At 46.5% G+C, this 18,188-nt stretch overlaps 1 protein-coding gene across 1 annotated transcript; it reads left to right on the top strand.

Moving 5' to 3' along the window:
- The first annotated feature begins 7,123 nt into the window (after positions 1-7,123).
- On the top strand, positions 7,124-7,666 carry LOC110711922. The gene is made up of 2 exons (XM_021890357.1): positions 7,124-7,252; positions 7,427-7,666. The coding sequence occupies exons 1-2, from the start codon at positions 7,124-7,126 to the stop codon at positions 7,664-7,666; spliced, it is 369 nt and encodes a 122-aa protein (XP_021746049.1).
- The last annotated feature ends 10,522 nt before the right edge of the window (positions 7,667-18,188 follow it).

Here is an 18,188-nt window from a genome sequence, read left to right as displayed (position 1 = left end):
GCTGAACCTTTTGATTCGCCATTGTTTGTTGGCTTTTAACTCAAGAGGTACCCCCTGCATTTATCCCAAGTAATACAAGCGGTCATCTGACTCAGATGTCAACTGCTACCACTGGTTTGGTTAGTGATAAGAGTTATCCTTGTCTCAAAAACGGCTACGTGGTTGCCCTTGGGGACAGTCGTATAGGTGCCGTGTAATTAGTTTATAGAGCAATGTTCCACCCAAAAGGGAGCTGCTCTCTGCGACGAATTTCATCCAGAGGGATGCCGCCGGACGCCTGCTATGATGTTGGGACAGGTCGTATTAGTTTTGAAGATTGGATCAGTTGGCTTGGCGCCTGGTCTGATCATTCGGCCTGTGGCCTTGGTTAGTTCTTGGTGAACGTAGGTGCTAAGTAAAAGGAGGGTAGCCGCTTTTTAGGCACAGGGTCGGCCAGGTCCTGATCATTTTTAGTTAAGTATAAGGGGGGTGGCTGTGTGTTTGGAACCAGTCGGCCCTCTTTTATGGAGAGTAGCCGACTATATGTCCAGACGGCATGCCCCTATGGTGATAGAGTAAAATACTTAATGGAGAGTAGCCGACTGTAAAGGTACAGGCGGCATGCCCCTATGGTGAGTAAAATACTCAATGGAGAGTAGCCGACTATAAAGGTACAGGCGGCATGCCCCTCTGAAGATAGAGTAAAACACTTAATGGAGAGTAGCCGACTGTAAAGGTACAGGCGGCATGCCCCTCTGAAGAGAGTAAAATACTCAATGGAGAGTAGCCGACTGTAAAGGTACAGACGGCATGCCCCTCTGAAGAGTAAAAATTAAACATGGAGAGTATCCGACTGTTTGTTAGTAGGCGTGCCCCTCTTAGTACAAAATTGAATATTAAGTACGCAAACTTTTATTAAGTAGCCCTTGACTATTTACATCATTCAAAAGAAATATTTCTTAAGATTATCTACATTCCAAGTTCGAGGCAACGGTTGTCCGTCTTGTGTTCCCAGACGGTAGGTACCGTCCCTGACCTCTTCACAGATTCGGTAGGGTCCTTCCCAGTTGGGAGTTAGTTTGCCAGACTCATTAGCCCTACCAACTGCTTCCATTTTTCTAAGTACAAAGTCCCCCACTTTGAGTGGACGCCTGTGTACTTTTTTGTTGTATGATCTAGTCATTCTCAGGCGGTAAATTTCATGGCGCAAGACAGCATTGCCCCTCCTTTCAGGAAGTGAGTCTAATGCCAGGCGCATGGCTTCCCAGTTTGCCTCTTCGTCATATAACATTACTCGAAGAGTCGGCTCGTAGTGTTCTATTGGAAGAACAGCTTCCGCACCATAAGTTAGGAGGAATGGAGTTTCTCCAGTCGCCCCTTTTTCAGTCATCCTAATGGCCCAGAGAACATGTGGTAATTCATCCGCCCATAGGCCGCCTGCACGTTCAATCTTTTTCTTGAGACCGTCTGAGATGATTTTATTAAAGGCTTCTACCTGACCGTTTGCTTGTGGACGACCGACAGATGCAAATTAGTGTGCAATTCCTTGGTCACCCAACCAGCTTTTGAGAACAGGCGTCTCAAATTGGGGACCATTATCAAAAACCATAGATATGGGAACCCCGAACCGAGTGATGACATTTTTCCAAATGAATGAAATTACATCCTTCGTCTTGATTCCCTTTACAGCCTCCGCCTCTACCCATTTAGTGAAGTAGTCGACGACAACAAGTATGTACCTCCTTCCGCCTGTAGCAGGCGTATATGGACCCAGAATATCCATGCCCCACTTAGAAAACGGTAGTGGGCTATGAATGGTAGTGAGGTCAGTAGCCGGACGGTGAATTAGCTTGCCAAACCTTTGGCACTTGTCACATTTTTTCACCATCTCCATTGCATCTGCTTCTAAAGTAGGCCAAAAGTAGCCCTGCCGCCTTGCCCGTTGAGCAAGCGTCCTACCGCCTATATGGGAAGCACAGTAACCAGAGTGAAGATCGTCTAGTATCTCTCGTCCCTTTTCTGGAGTAACACACTTTAAGAAGGGTTGAAGGTACCCCCCTTTGTGAAGTTCTCCCTTTTATTATTTCAAAACTGGTTGCTCGTTTTTTCAGTACTGCCGCCTGTTGATAATCATCCGGCAGGGTGCCGTTTTTCAGATATGCCCTGATTGGATCCATCCAGGTTGAGCTTCTGTCTAGGATTCCAATAGGGTCCTCCTCGATGCTTCTCTTCTCCATTACTTCCCAAAAAACAATTCGAGGAGTATCACAGGAGGTGGATGATGCTAATTTTGACAGTGCATCCGCCTGGTTGTGTTCTGATCTCGGCACTTGGGTCAGATGGAAATCCTCAAGGGAGCCGACTGCTTGTCGGACCGCCTGTAAATACTTGATCATGGCCGGATGGGTTGCTTCGTATTCGCCATTGTACTGACTCACTATCAATTGTGAATCGGAACAGGCGTCTATTTTTCTTGCCCCTGCCGCCTTGCACATGCGGATTCCGGCTAGTAAAGCTTCATATTCTGCCTCATTGTTTGAGGCCTGAAAACTGAAGCGTAGAGCATACTCGTACCTGTCGCCCTCTGGCGACTGACATATGACGCCTGCTCCACAACCATTTGAAGTAGAGCTTCCGTCCACATATACCTTCCAGACTTGGTCTGTAACATGAGAGTCCGGAGGACGAGTCATCTCAACAATAAAGTCAGCAAAGGCTTGCCCATTCACTGCTTTTCTAGGCTCGAAAGTAACTTCGAGGCTCTGAATTTCTATGGCCCATTTGATCATTCGGCCTGACGACTCCATGATGGTCAGTGGCCGCTTGATAGGTTGGTCTGTATACACGACGACTGCATGTGCCAAAAAGTAGGGCTTCAATTTTTTAACAGCCATGAAGAGTGTAAGACCAAATTTCTCCACTAAGGGATACCTCAACTCGGCATTTTTCAGTACGTGACTGACAAAGTAGACCGGGAGCTGACAGCTGTCTCTTTCAGCAAGGAGAACAGCGCTTAACGCATGATCAGAGACGGCCAGGTACATGTAGAGTACTTCTTTGGGCAAAGGGCTGACCAGCCTCGGCAAGGAATGCAAGTGAACTTTCAATTTCTGGAAGGCGGCCTCAGCATCCGGCCCCCATTCAAACCTTGCCTTTTTCTTAATTGCCTGGAAAAAGTATAGGCATTTGTCGCCTGATCGGCTTAGAAATCTTCCCAAGGCCGTCAGACAACCTGTTAACTTCTGAACCTCTCGGATGGTACGAGGCGACTGCATGTCAATGACCGCCTGCACCTTCTCAGGGTTCGCCTCTATTCCTCTTTTATTGATAAGGAATCTGAGAAATTTCCCAGACTCAACTCCAAAGACACATTTCTTGGGATTGAGCATGACATTGTGCCGCCTGAGTGTGGCGAAAGTTTCTTGGAGGTCCGACAGATGATCTTTCTGAAGTTTAGACTTGACAATCATATCATCAATATATGCCTCGACATTTCTTCCAATTTGATCAAAGAACACAGTGTTTATCATTCGCTGGAAAGTGGCCGGGGCATTCTTAAGACCAAATGGCATGACCGTGTAACAGTATAACCCCTGATCAGTGACGAAGGCCGTCTTCTCCTGATCTTTCTTCCATAAAGGAATTTGATGGAAACCAGAGTAGGCGTCCATAAAGCTCATCAAAGCATGGCCGGCTGTTGAGTCGACCAGGTAATCAATTTTAGGCAGAGGGTAACTGTCTTTGGGGCACGCCTTGTTTAAGTTTGTGTAGTCTACACACATTCGCCAGGTGCCATTCGGCTTTTTAACAAGCACCACATTTGCAACCCAGTTTGGGATGTAACATTGCCGAATGAACCCTGCATCAAGTAATTTTTTAACTTCGGCGGCTGCCGCCTGACTTCTTTCTTCGCCATGGTTCCGCTTCTTCTGCCGTACCGGCTTCTTTTTCGGATCCACGGCCAGTTTATGTACCGCCAGATCAAGACTAATGCCTGGCATTTCATGGACTTCGAATGCAAAGATGTCCTTGTATTCTTTCAATAGTTTGTGAAAGTCGTCACCAAGGTCTCTCAGAGCAGTCGTCCCAACTGTGACTGTTCGCTCAGGACGTGAGTCGTCTAAGATCAAGTCCGTATGCTCACCAGCCGGCTGAGGGCGGATTTCATCCGACCGCTCCTCTGCCAATGATTGCTATTTTTTGTCTTTTCTTGCAGCCCCCGTCTGGGATGCCTTTCTCTTCTTGTCGCCTGCTTCTTGAACAGGCGCACTCTCCTTGACATTGTCAAGGTCTATTTTTCCACCACTCGACCCAGTGGCCATAACAGTGGGCTTGACATCCGAGAGATAGCACTCTCGGGCCATCCTCTGATCTCCCCTTAGGGACCCGACTGTTCCATTATCCCTCTCAAACTTGAGCAACATAAGAGATGGGATTATAACAGCCTTGGAATTATTCAGGGTTGGTCGTCCCAGAATCATGTTGTAGGCCGAGAGTTCTTTTACTACCAGGAACCGGACTACCATGTGTCGTCCTTCCCCTTTTTCGCCTAGGCGGATGGGTAAATCCACTCGTCCCACTAGGTGGACGACTCCTCCTCCAAACCCTACTAAAGGGTGGGATGCCGAATGTATGCAATCAGTCTGATATTTTAGTTTCGACAGACATTTGCTACTGATGAGATCTGAGGAGCTTCCGGTATCTATGAGGATTCGGCCAACTCTCTGGTTGTCCACTTTACATTCAATAACGATAGGGACGTCATGCGGCCCTCTTACCCTTCCTAGATCTTCTTCAGTGATGACAATCTCAGGAAATGAATATTTGGAGGGGCGTTCTTGGTGAACGGAATTTACATCTAACCGTCTGATATTGTCTTTGTTTCCCCTAATAGTGGGGCCGCTTCCTGAGAAGCCGCCTGCAATGGTGTAGACGACTACATCATCTGTATCGGAGCTGTCGGCCTGTTGATTCTTTTTGGCCGACTGCTAAATCGAGGAAGTGTTCCCCGTAGATTTTTTGACATAAGTGTCAAGATCACCTTGCTCAGCCAGGCGGTCCAGATACCGCATGAGACTGATGCATTCATTGGTGTGATGACCAACATCTTCATGATAATCACATAATTTTTCTTGGTTCCGACTGTTTGTAGAACCCTTCATGGGGACCGGCTTCTCAATTGAGATCCGTCCCTTGATTTCCTTTAGGATAAATTGGATATCCTTGTTAAACGCATACTTTGGGGAGTATGGTTTGAATTCTTTTTTCTTTTTCTGGGCCGGCTGTTTAGAGGAATCAGTCGCCCAGACCTCTTTTCTCTTCTCGTCTTTGTTGGACGACTGCTTCTGTCGTCCTTCTCTTTTGTCGGACCTTTTCCCGTCCGACTGTTTTACCGTACTACAAAGATGAGTCGCCTGTATATAGGCTTCCGCTTCAATCAAGGCCTCTTGAAGAGTCGCCACCCTCTTTCGGACCAAATCAAATTTGAAGGTCGACCCGTCTTTGAGACCTCTGAAAAAGTCAGTATAGGCTACTTCATCCGGTAACCCTTGAATCTGTGTTCTCATCAGGTTAAACCGCCTGATGTAAGAACGAAGACCCTCCTTCTCGCTCTGCTGAATTGTTCCTAAATCAAGGGTCGTCTTCTTCGCAGGGATGTTCATGGCGAAGTTGGAGGTGAATAAGTAAGCAAGCGTCCTGAAGTTATTTACACAACCAGTCGGCAGGTTGCCGAACCATTGTTGTGCGATTCCTTTGAGAGTCGCTGGGAAACACTTGCACCAAGTGTGATCATCCAACCCTTGAAGGTACATCAGGTTGGTGAATGCCTTCAGATGGTCTTCTGGGTTAGTAGTGTCGTCATAGGCGCCTACTAATACATTTTTCACTTTGGCCGGCTGAGCGGCTTCAGTAATTTCCTTGGAGAAGGCCGACGGCTGTTCACCAAGTCTAAGCAACCGTAGCTGCCAGTCCATAGGTTGGACATTTTTTGTTGCATGTCCACCAAACGGAGGTGGCTGTAAAAAATACTGGTGTTGCGGTACAAACGGTAAGTTTGTTACCGCCTGGTTGCTATGAAATCCGGACTGACGGGAGGTGCCGCCTGACTGACTCTCATGATACGACTAAGTATGCCTCATCGAGGTATTTCGCAGACTGTCTTGGAAGTTTGAAGTAGAGGCCGACTTTGACAATCGGTCACTCTTCTTCTGCTCTAGCAGTAGCCGAGCGTCTGTGTATGATTTCCTCGACCCGTCCGCCTGAGTATGACGAACAGGTTTCCTATTTCCTGGAGTAGGAAAACGGTATTTTGTGAAATCAAGGGCAGGTGGCTCCCGCTTCCTAGATTTAGGATGAGGAGTCGCCTCTCGCCCTTGAACTGGCTTCCTCTTCTGTGAAGTGGAGGGTTTCTTAGCCGACTGCTCCTTGTCCAGAGCAGGCGGCTTCTTGTTGATCAACTCTTGAATTTCTCCCTTGAAGTCCCTCATGAAGGTCATGAGTTCACTCCTTGTGATGGGAGCAGACCCAGAATGTGGTTGCGGAATTTGTGGCAAAGTGTCTAACTTGTCAGAAAGTGAAGATAAAACACAAAAGACCGCAAGGAACTGTGCAATCATTGGAAATTCCTGGATGGAAATGGGATTGTATTTCAATGGACTTTGTGACTTGCCTCCCAAAGTCAAAGAGTGGAAATGACACCATTTGGGTAGTGGTGGATATACTTAAAAATTCTGCAGTGCTCATACCAATGAAGGAGACCTGGAAGATGGAGCAACTTTCAAATTCTTACATAAAAAATGTGGTAAGATTACATGGAGTTCCAGAAGATATTGTGTCTGACAGAGATTCTAGGTTTCTTTCAAAGTTCTGGAAGAGTATGCAGGAAAACTTTGGTACAACACTTAAGATGAGTACAACACTTTACCCTGCCACATATGGGCAAACTGAGAGAACTATTCAAACCCTGGAAGACATGTTGAGGGCTTGTGTTATAGATTTCTAAGGGGGATGGGAAGATAGCTTGGACTTAATTGAATTTTCCTATAATAATAGCTACCATGTAAGCATTGACATGGCTCCATTTGAGGCATTATTTGGAAGGATGTGTCGCAGTCCGATCTGTTGGAACGACATAAGTGAAACAATGATTTTAGGGCCTCAAATGATCGAGGATACAGTTAAGCAGGTAAGGGAGATTCAAGCGGCACAAGATCGCCAAAAGAGCTATGCAGATTTGAAGCGTAAAAAGGAGGAATTCGAGGTCGGTGACAAAGTATTGTTAAAGGTGTAACCAATTAAAGGTGTAATGAGATTTTGAAAGAAAGGAAAGCTTAGCCCAAAGTATATTGGTCCATATGAAGTATTGCAAAGGATAGGCAAAGTAGCTTATAGGTTGGCCTTACCTATGGAGCTAAGTAAAGTGCATAATGTATTTCATGTATCTCAGTTAAGAAGGTATATCCCTGATAAGTCACATGTGCTACAAACCGAAACCATTCAGTTATATCAAAGCTTAACTTATGAGGAAAGACCTGTCAAGATCCTTGACAGTAAAGTGCGTAGTACACGCAATAAGGAAGTTAAGATTGTTAAAATGCTATGGTCTAACCAAGAGTATGAAGAAGCAACTTGGGAAGCGGAGGATGAGATGAAGAAGAAATTTCCCGAGTTGTTTAAGGTATGGTGAGATACGGGGACGTAACTCGTGTTCTTTAAGGGGGGTAGAATGCAGTAGAATTTCGCGCGTTTTCCCTATATTTTAAGTTTTTTTTGTGCTTTTGCACATTTTTTACGGTTATTTAAAGTAATTATGATTTCAAAGAGACATTAAAGTCAAAAGTATGACAAAAGAGTACAGCAATATTATATGAAGTGAGGAAAAAGTTTGAATTTCGTCACCCAATTTTCGGGACGAAACTTCTTTTAAGGGGGAGGTACTATAATACCCCGTATTTTTATAGGTATTTTAACTTAAATAATTATTTCTTAAAGTATTTAAATAATTGAAAATGAATTATCTATGGTGTTTCATTAATTTAAAAAGTATTTTAATTAAAAATTTATTTTTAATTATTTAACAATCTTGAAAATATTTTATTTTATGATTTGAAAACTTTGGGGCATATTATTTTATAAAAGGAAATTTTTAAAGTCAACGAGTTTTTAAGGAAAGTCAAAATATTATTTCAAATAGGAAAGGGATCATTAAGAGTAGTAAAGGAATTTTAAGTAGGAGGGTTATTGAGAGAGGATATAAATACCCATCATATGAACAAAATCAAACTTTGCCCAAGGTAGAGAATACCCAAAGGTAAACTCTCTCTTTCTCTCCTCTTATTTTCTCTCCCCTTAGTTTTTCCCCTTCCCCTTTATTTTTATTTTTGTTTCAATCACCACCCACACATACACCACCACCGGCCAGCCACCACCACAGCCACCACCGGCCGGCTGCCACGACCAGCGAACACTGACAGCAGCAGCACCGAACGGCAGGCGCGACAACAGCCTTGTCGCGGTGATGCTGTGCGCACAGCTTAAAAAAAAAATTCTTTCTTTTTGATTTTTAATTAAATCCACCCTTAATCTAATTTTTGTTTTTGGTTTTTGTGATGATTTTAATGATATTTGATAATAAGTATTTTGTATATAAATTTTACGATTTGGTTTTGAATTAAAAAGCCCCAAATTATAAACCCTAGGTTTATAAGTTTATGAACATTCATGGAAATTGTTTATGGGTGATTTAAATTATTGAAATAAGTGATTTAAAACACAATTACAACAGTTTTTAATGATTTAATAAAGCTGGATTTTTTTTATATAAGCTATAATTATGTTTCTTGAAAGGATTTTTAATTACCCATTAATTGGGAATAAAAGTAAGGGTTTTAAACTAAATTTCAGCTTGTTTTAAAGGATTTATGAGTGATTTAAGGAGTGTATATATTGCTGGAAATTTGTGTGGAATGGGTATTGTTTCGGGGTTTTCTGATGTCCTGCGGGAGAGTTACAATTCCGAGACTGGAACCGGACGCCTGTACCTGCAAAACCACGGAGACTCCTGGTGGTGGGAGCTCCGCCTCCAACGGTCAAGTTAGTACTTGATTAAGGAGTAATTAATGCGGAAATTAAAGTGATTGGGTCTCTCTAGGTGAGAGTGTTTAATGTGTGTAATCTGCGTTGTTCGCGTGATCTGCATGTAATCCCCCTTAATGAGGATTAAGGGAGGTATTTATAACCTCGGGAAACGTGCGAATCTAGGTTTAGGTTAACCTTGGGCTGATTGGGCTTCCCTCGGAAGTTGGGCCTAGGTGACCGGTTATCCCAGGTGTCATGGGAAGGACACGTGTCGTGTCGTAATTGGTCCAAGGTGGACGGATCATTGCTTGACACGTGGCAGGTTCCTATTGGCCCATGTGACAGACACATGGCGGAACCTGATTGGTCCACTTGTCAGATGGTGATTGGTGGGAGCAAAATCCCCTAATCATTTGCCCCTCACAGGTGGCACTTTACTGGTCACGTGTTACCTGTGGCAGGTGTCGCACTGTAACAGAGCGACGGCCTGCTACAGGTGTCACTCGGCGAAAGGCCGAGAGATTCTCCCGCCCAAATTATGAATTTTGGAAGTGACCCTTCGCCTTCTCACTTTGCCTATATAAAGGAGTGTTGACTTCGGTCATTTTCACACTTGAGAACTTTGTGAGAGAACATTCGGACCCCTGAACTTGCTCTGACATTTTGGACCCTTTCTGCCTACCGCCTGCTCTGACAAGCCGACTGCACAGGATTTTCAGAACTCCATCAACGTCACTCGTTCAGGTAACCGTCGGTTCTCTTACTCTTAATTTTCTCTTTACTTTATTCTTTTTTGAAATGGCACCACGGAAGCACACGACACGACCTAGGTTAGTGATCAGCCGGTCATCGGGGACGGCTGAATCTAGGACTAGGAGTGCCGCCTGCCCTTTTCTGGACCCATCTTTGCCCTTTATACAAAGTCCGACTGTATCTGTGTCTATGCAGAGCATGATGGCCAGGACAAAAAAGACTTCCAGGATCTCAAACTCAGACGGCTCCTCCCACAGGGTGCTGATTAGTGAAACATCTGACCAGGCGCCAGATGTGGAGGTGAAACAAAGCGGCTTGAAAGCCGGCAGTTCTGAGGGAGGAGTCAAAGTGACCCCTTCCCATTTTACAGTTGACAATTCTTCATTCTCTCCTGCTCCTTTTAAAGGAGAGGAGGCGGGCCCCTCCGGGAGAGGGGAAGAGTCGTCCTCTTCGGACTCGTCAGAGGACGATTCCGAGTCTACCTCTTCTGGCCATGCTTCTCTGGACATAGAAGAGAAAAACAGTCGCCTGCAGGAGGCGAGGCTTTCTCACGCAGTTGAGAAGGGGGACGATTGGGCGGAGCCATCCGCCTCTCACCGAGAGCAAAATACCCCCTACTACTGCACGGTACCTCGGGGCCGGATCACAGCCATGCAAGAGAAAGTGGAGAGCTTTATCGCAAACCACACAATGGGCCCCGGCTTTTTAGTGTTTGTGCCGGATCCTGAAGACACAGTCGTCTGGCCGGCTGGTACCAGTTATGATAGCGCCTGCTTTGGCTGCTACGAGGCGGCCATCAAGGCTGGGCTACGCTTCCCACTATATCCGGCTGTTCAGCGGATCTTGGATGGGTATGAGTTGGGGTTATGGCAGTTAGCCCCGAACTCCTGGGTCAACGTACTCGGCTATGTGGCCGGGTGCGAACTGCACGGGGTGGAGCCGAGCTTCGAGGCTTTCGCCCACATGAACTACCTGAGCCGGACCCCTAAGGCAGGCGGTACCGGCTGGTATCAATTGAAGAGCCAAAGGGGCTACCTCATGACGAGAGGTAAAGCAAACAAATGGAAGGACTGGCGGAGAACCTTCCTTATCATTGAGAGTTCAGACACAGAGCTGAACAAACGCTTCAACAGGTGGAACAGGAAACCGCCCCTTCTTGCAGGCGGCCGCAGCATGCCGCCTGTTCCCCCCAAGGCTAAGAAAGAGATCCTAGATAAAGGACTCTTCAAAGTAGAGTCGAAGGTGAACCCTACTTCAGGGGTACGAGAGCAAGTACCCCTGCACTGCGTCCCGAGCTTCAAATGGCTCTACGACGAGTACTTTTTGGCCGCCTGTGGACTCAGCAGTCGGTGCTCAAGAGGTAGCCGACCTGTCGAATACTCTGCTTTTCCGTGCATTTCTTGTTATGACTTTTATTAACTTTGCTATTTGTTTTTGCAGCGGACGCCATGAGCAAAATTACCGCCTCCAAGACTGCGGCGGCCATGTTGCGGGCCTCCATCATGAAACAAGCTTCAACCGACTCCCCCAACAAGGGGGCACCCTTGGTGGGCTTCGAACCTTTCACCCTCTTTTTGGAGTTGTGTTTATGTATATACTGACTCTTTTCTTCTTTTTTAGACGAGCGCTCCAAGAGCTTCTTCTTCCCAACAGCCGGACCCCAAGGCCCGGAGGACGACTGTTGCGAGCTCTCCTGGTTCTGCCAGGAAACATGCGGCGGCTGAGAAACAGCCGGCCACTTCTTCTAAAACTCCAGCTGGGCCACCTAGAAGTATGAAATTGTCCTTGTAAATTTTAGACTTGCTCCCTTCTTTACTAGGTCTAATCCGTTTGTTTATGCTTGATGCAGCCGGGCCTAAGGAGCCTGACTTGGTCGAGGTGGCCAAGTCTATGATCAGGGCCGTTCCTCCAGCTGAAAGGGAGGCGGTCAGGGGTGTCGGCACCCTTGACCTAGACGGGATTGCAGGGGTCCTTGCTGAGGTATACTTAGCATATTTTTGAGTATTTGAATTCCAAGACGCCTGTTTTCTCTTTTTGTTTAGAAACTGACGCCTGTTCCCCTTTTTACGTAGGACCTGCTCCAAGTGAACGGCCTTCGCAAGCCTCTTGACCGGATGAACAAAGAGGTAAAGGCTGCAAAAGCTATGGCCGCCTCTGAATGTGATAAGGCAATGTTTCAAATTGCCCAAAATGAAGTTCTGACCATTGATATTCTTTATTATCAGGCGCAGGCTACCGCCGCTATCCGGGCTCAGTTAGAGGCGGCCCAGAAGAGGAATAGCGAGCTGGAGGCGACCATCAACAACCTCAAGGCCGAGCTGAGACCTTTTCGCCAAAAGATGTCCTCATACGAAACCTTGGAGAAATCCTTGGCGAGCGTAAAGGTACGCCTGGTGACCCAGGAGAAGAGTCTTACTCAGGAGCTCTCGGAAAAGGCCGAGCAAGAAAAGAAAGAGCTGGTCCGGGAGATGATGGAAGACTCTGCTCAAATTCAGCGCATGACTTGGGGCCGCCTATTCCCCAATGTCGACTTTGCCTCATGGGAAAAAACGTACCGCCAAAGTTCTGATAGATATAATCAAGAGATCCTGGCGGCTGCTGAGGAAGAGGCGTTGGAGGACGCGTTGGAGGAGGAGGAGCAGCCGGTAGTGGCGCTTGTGCCGCTTGGGGGTAATGCATCAAAGAAGGATGCAGCTAAAGCCGAGTCCAACAAGAAGAGTGCTGACCAGGCGGCAGCTGTTGTTATTGAAGATCTGCCCCCTTCTTAAGCTTTATGTCTTCTTTCCACGGCCTGCGTGCCGTTTGTTTGCATTTACCCGGCCAGGGGGCCGGGGCTCTGAATATTTTGCCGGTCTTTAATGACCGGCTTCTTTTTAATGAATTTTTTTGTTTTGCTTCAAATTTGTTTAAGTATTGAATATTCTGATATCCAATTGTACACTATACCGACTGTTTTACATGGCCGATAGTTGCAGACAGGTACGGATAGTTAGTCACGCCGCCTATGCCCCTGGACGACTGGTTGTCTGTTTCCAGGCTAGACGATTAGTCGTCCATTTATCCAATCGGTATTCGAACCATTTTAAAGACTGGATCCCCATTAGGCAGGCGGTCCGTTCATTTGTAAAATTAACCAAGTAGGAAAGTGGTTTGACCAAGTAAACATGATTGTTACCTAGTCTCCAAGTAACTGAGTAGTAGAGGTATCAAGCGGTTGGTACCGGTTGTTCCCCTTTATTCGCCAATGTTTGTTGGCTTTTAACTCATAGGTTGTTAACCTAGCAGGAGTAGTGGTTGAGAGCCCCTGTTTGCTAAAAACAGGCGGACGACTCATACCTTTTAGGCTCCATACTAAGTTTGAGAGAATGACTATGAGTTAACTTTGGAGTTACTCAGTCGCCGTCACTCCTGCTTGAGTAGTAAAGGTACCAGGCGGCGGAGGCCAGCTGAACCTTTTGATTCGCCATTGTTTGTTGGCTTTTAACTCAAGAGGTACCCCCTGCATTTATCCCAAGTAATACAGGCGGTCATCTGACTCAGATGTCAACTGCTACCACTGGTTTGGTTAGTGATAAGAGTTATCCTTGTCTCAAAAACGGCTACGTGGTTGCCCTTGGGGACAGTCGTATAGGTGCCGTGTAATTAGTTTATAGAGCAATGTTCCACCCAAAAGGGAGCTGCTCTCTGCGACGAATTTCATCCGGAGGGATGCCGCCGGACGCCTGCTATGATGTTGGGACAGGTCGTATTAGTTTTGAAGATTGGATCAGTTGGCTTGGCGCCTGGTCTGATCATTCGGCCTGTGGCCTTGGTTAGTTCTTGGTGAACGTAGGTGCTAAGTAAAAGGAGGGTAGCCGCTTTTTAGGCACAGGGTCGGCCAGGTCCTGATCATTTTTAGTTAAGTATAAGGGGGGTGGCTGTGTGTTTGGAACCAGTCGGCCCTCTTTTATGGAGAGTAGCCGACTATATGTCCAGACGGCATGCCCCTATGGTGATAGAGTAAAATACTTAATGGAGAGTAGCCGACTGTAAAGGTACAGGCGGCATGCCCCTATGGTGAGTAAAATACTCAATGGAGAGTAGCCGACTGTAAAGGTACAGGCGGCATGCCCCTCTGAAGATAGAGTAAAATACTCAATGGAGAGTAGCCGACTGTAAAGGTACAGGCGGCATGCCCTTATGGTGAGTAAAATACTCAATGGAGAGTAGCCGACTGTAAAGGTACAGGCGGCATGCCCCTCTGAAGATAGAGTAAAATACTCAATGGAGAGTAGCCGACTGTAAAGGTACAGGCGGCATGCCCCTCTGAAGAGAGTAAAATACTCAATGGAGAGTAGCCGACTGTAAAGGTACAGACGGCATGCCCCTCTGAAGAGTAAAAATTAAACATGGAGAGTAGCCGACTGTTTGTTAGTAGGCGTGCCCCTCTTAGTACAAAATTGAATATTAGGTACGCAAACTTTTATTAAGTAGCCCTTGACTATTTACATCATTCAAAAGAAATATTTCTTAAGATTATCTACATTCCAAGTTCGAGGCAACGGTTGTCCGTTTGGTGTTCCCAGACGGTAGGTACTGTCCCTGACCTCTTCACAGATTCGGTAGGGTCCTTCCCAGTTGGGAGTTAGTTTGCCAGACTCATTAGCCCTACCAACTGCTTCCATTTTTCTAAGTACAAAGTCCCCCACTTTGAGTGGACGCCTGTGTACTTTTTTGTTGTATGATCTAGTCATTCTCAGGCGGTAAATTTCATGGCGCAAGACAGCATTTCCCCTCCTTTCAGGAAGTGAGTCTAATGCCAGGCGCATGGCTTCCCAGTTTGCCTCTTCGTCATATAGCATTACTCGAAGAGTCGGCTCGTAGTGTTCTATTGGAAGAACAGCTTCCGCACCATAAGTTAGGAGGAATGGAGTTTCTCCAGTCGCCCCTTTTTCAGTCGTCCTAATGGCCCAGAGAACATGTGGTAATTCATCCGCCCATAGGCCGCCTGCACGTTCAATCTTTTTCTTGAGACCGTCTGAGATGATTTTATTAAAGGCTTCTACCTGGCCGTTTGCTTGTGGACGACCGACAGATGCAAAGTAGTGTGCAATTCCTTGGTCACCCAACCAGCTTTTGAGAACAGGCGTCTCAAATTGGGGACCATTATCAAAAACCATAGACATGGGAACCCCGAACCGAGTTATGACATTTTTCCAAATGAATGAAATTACATACTTCGTCTTGATTCCCTTTACAGCCTCCGCCTCTACCCATTTAGTGAAGTAGTCGACGGCAACAAGTATGTACCTCCTTCCGCCTGTAGCAGGCGTATATGGACCCAGAATATCCATGCCCCACTTAGCAAACGGTAGTGGGCTATGAATGGTAGTGAGGTCAGTAGCCGGACGATGAATTAGCTTGCCAAACCTTTGGCACTTGTCACATTTTTTCACCATCTCCATTGCATCTGCTTCTAAAGTAGGCCAAAAGTAGCCCTGCCGCCTTGCCCGTTGAGCAAGCGTCCTACCGCCTATATGGGAAGCACAGTAACCAGAGTGAAGATCGTCTAGTATCTCTCGTCCCTTTTCTGGAGTAACACACTTTAAGAAGGGTTGAAGGTACCCCCCTTTGTGAAGTTCTCCCTTTTATTATTTCAAAACTGGTTGCTCGTTTTTTCAGTACTGCCGCCTGTTGATGATCATCCGGCAGGGTGCCGTTTTTCAGATATGCCCTGATTGGATCCATCCAGGTTGAGCTTCTGTCTAGGATTCCAATAGGGTCCTCCTCGATGCTTCTCTTCTCCATTACTTCCCAAAAAACAATTCGAGGAGTATCACAGGAGGCGGATGATGCTAATTTTGACAGTGCATCCGCCTGGTTGTTTTCTGATCTCGGCACTTGGGTCAGATGGAAATCTTCAAGGGAGCCGACTGCTTGTCGGACCACCTGTAAATACTTGATCATGGCCGGATGGGTTGCTTCGTATTCGCCATTGTACTGACTCACTATCAATTGTGAATCGGAACAGGCGTCTATTTTTCTTGCCCCTGCCGCCTTGCACATGCGGATTCCGGCTAGTAAAGCTTCATATTCTGCCTCATTGTTTGAGGCCTGAAAACTGAAGCGTAGAGCATACTCATACCTGTCGCCCTCTGGCGACTGACATATGACGCCTGCTCCACAACCATTTGAAGTAGAGCTTCCGTCCACATATACCTTCCAGACTTGGTCTGTAACATGAGAGTCCGGAGGACGAGTCATCTCAACAATAAAGTCAGCAAAGGCTTGCCCATTCACTGCTTTTCTAGGCTCGAAAGTAACTTCGAGGCTCTGAATTTCTATGGCCCATTTGATCATTCGGCCTGACGACTCCATGATGGTCAGTGGCCGCTTGATAGGTTGTTCTGTATACACGACGACTGCATGTGCCAAAAAGTAGGGCTTCAATTTTTTAACAGCCATGAAGAGTGCAAGACCAAATTTCTCCACTAAGGGATACCTCAACTCGGCATTTTTCAGTACGTGACTGACAAAGTAGACCGGGAGCTGACAGCCGTCTCTTTCAGCAAGGAGAACAGCGCTTAACGCATGTTCAGAGACGGTCAGGTACATGTAGAGTACTTCTTTGGGCAAAGGGCTGACCAGCCTCGGCAAGGAATGCAAGTGAACTTTCAATTTCTGGAGAGCGGCCTCAGCATCCGGCCCCCATTCAAACCTTTCCTTTTTCTTAATTGCCTGGAAAAAGTATAGGCATTTATCGCCTGATCGGCTTAGAAATCTTCCCAAGGCCGTCAGACAACCTGTTAACTTCTGAACCTCTCGGATGGTACGAGGCGACTACATGTCAATGACCGCCTGCACCTTCTCAGGGTTCGCCTCTATTCCTCTTTGATTGATAAGGAATCCGAGAAATTTCCCACACTCAACTCCAAAGACACATTTCTTGGGATTGAGCATGACATGGTGCCGCCTGAGTGTGGAGAAAGTTTCTTGGAGGTCCGACAGATGATCTTTCTGAAGTTTAGACTTGACAATAATATCATCAATATATGCCTCGACATTTCTTCCAATTTGATCAAAGAACACAGTGTTTATCATTCGCTGGAAAGTGGCCGGGGCATTCTTAAGACCAAACGGCATGACCGTGTAACAGTATAACCCCTGATCAGTGACGAAGGTCGTCTTCTCCTGATCTTTCTTCCATAAAGGAATTTGATGGAAACCAGAGTAGGCGTCCATAAAGCTCATCAAAGCATGGCTGGTTGTTGAGTCGACCAGGTTATCAGTTTTAGGCAGAGGGTAACTGTCTTTGGGGCACGCCTTGTTTAAGTCTGTGTAGTCTACACACATTCGCCAGGTGCCATTCGGCTTTTTAACAAGCACCACATTTGCAACCCAGTCTGGGAAGTAACATTGCCGAATGAACCCTGCATCAAGTAATTTTTTAACTTCGGCGGCTGCCGCCTGACTTCTTTCTTCGCCATGGTTCCGCTTCTTCTGCCGTACCGGCTTCTTTTTCGGAAACACGGCCAGTTTATGTACCGCCAGATCAGGACTAATGCCTGGAATTTCATGGACTTCGAATGCAAAGATGTCCTTGTATTCTTTCAATAGTTTGTGAAAGTCGTCACCAAGGTCTCTCAGAGCAGTTGTCCCAACTGTGACTGTTCGCTCAGGACGTGAGTCGTCTAAGATCAAGTCCGTATGCTCACCAGCCGGCTGAGGGCGGAATTCATCTGACCACTCCGTCTGGGATGCCTTTCTCTTCTTGCCGCCTGCTTCTTGAACAGGCGCACTCTCCTTGACATTGTCAAGGTCTATTTTTCCACCACTCAACCCAGTGGCCATAACAATGGGCTTGACATCCGAGAGATAGCACTCTCGGGCCATCCTCTAATCTCCCCTTAGGGACCCGACTGTTCCATTATCCCTCTCAAACTTGAGCAACATAAGAGATGAGATTATAACAGCCTTGGAATTATTCAGGGTTGGTCGTCCCAGAATCATGTTGTAGGCCGAGAGTTCTTTTACTACCAGGAACCGGACTACCATGTGTCGTCCTTCCCCTTTTTCGCCCAAGCGGATGGGTAAATCCACTCGTCCCACTGGGTGGACTCCTCCTCCTCCAAACCATACTAAAGGGTGGGATGCCGGATGTATGCAATCAGTCTGATATTTTAGTTTCGACAGACATTTGCTACTGATGAGATCTGAGGAGCTTCCGGTATCTATGAGGATTCGGCCAACTCTCTGGTTGTCCACTTTACATTCAATAACGATAGGGACGTCATGCGGCCCTCTTACCCTTCCTAGATCTTCTTCAGTGATGACAATCTCAGGAAATGAATATTTGGAGGGGCGTTCTTGGTGAACGGAATTTACATCTAACCGTCTGA

Source organism: Chenopodium quinoa, unplaced genomic scaffold (genome assembly GCF_001683475.1).
Source record: "Chenopodium quinoa cultivar QQ74 unplaced genomic scaffold, ASM168347v1, whole genome shotgun sequence".
Classification (NCBI taxonomy): Eukaryota; Viridiplantae; Streptophyta; class Magnoliopsida; order Caryophyllales; family Amaranthaceae; genus Chenopodium; species Chenopodium quinoa.
The sequence above is the reverse complement of the archived record's forward strand: the minus strand, read 5'-3'. Positions and strand labels throughout refer to the sequence as shown.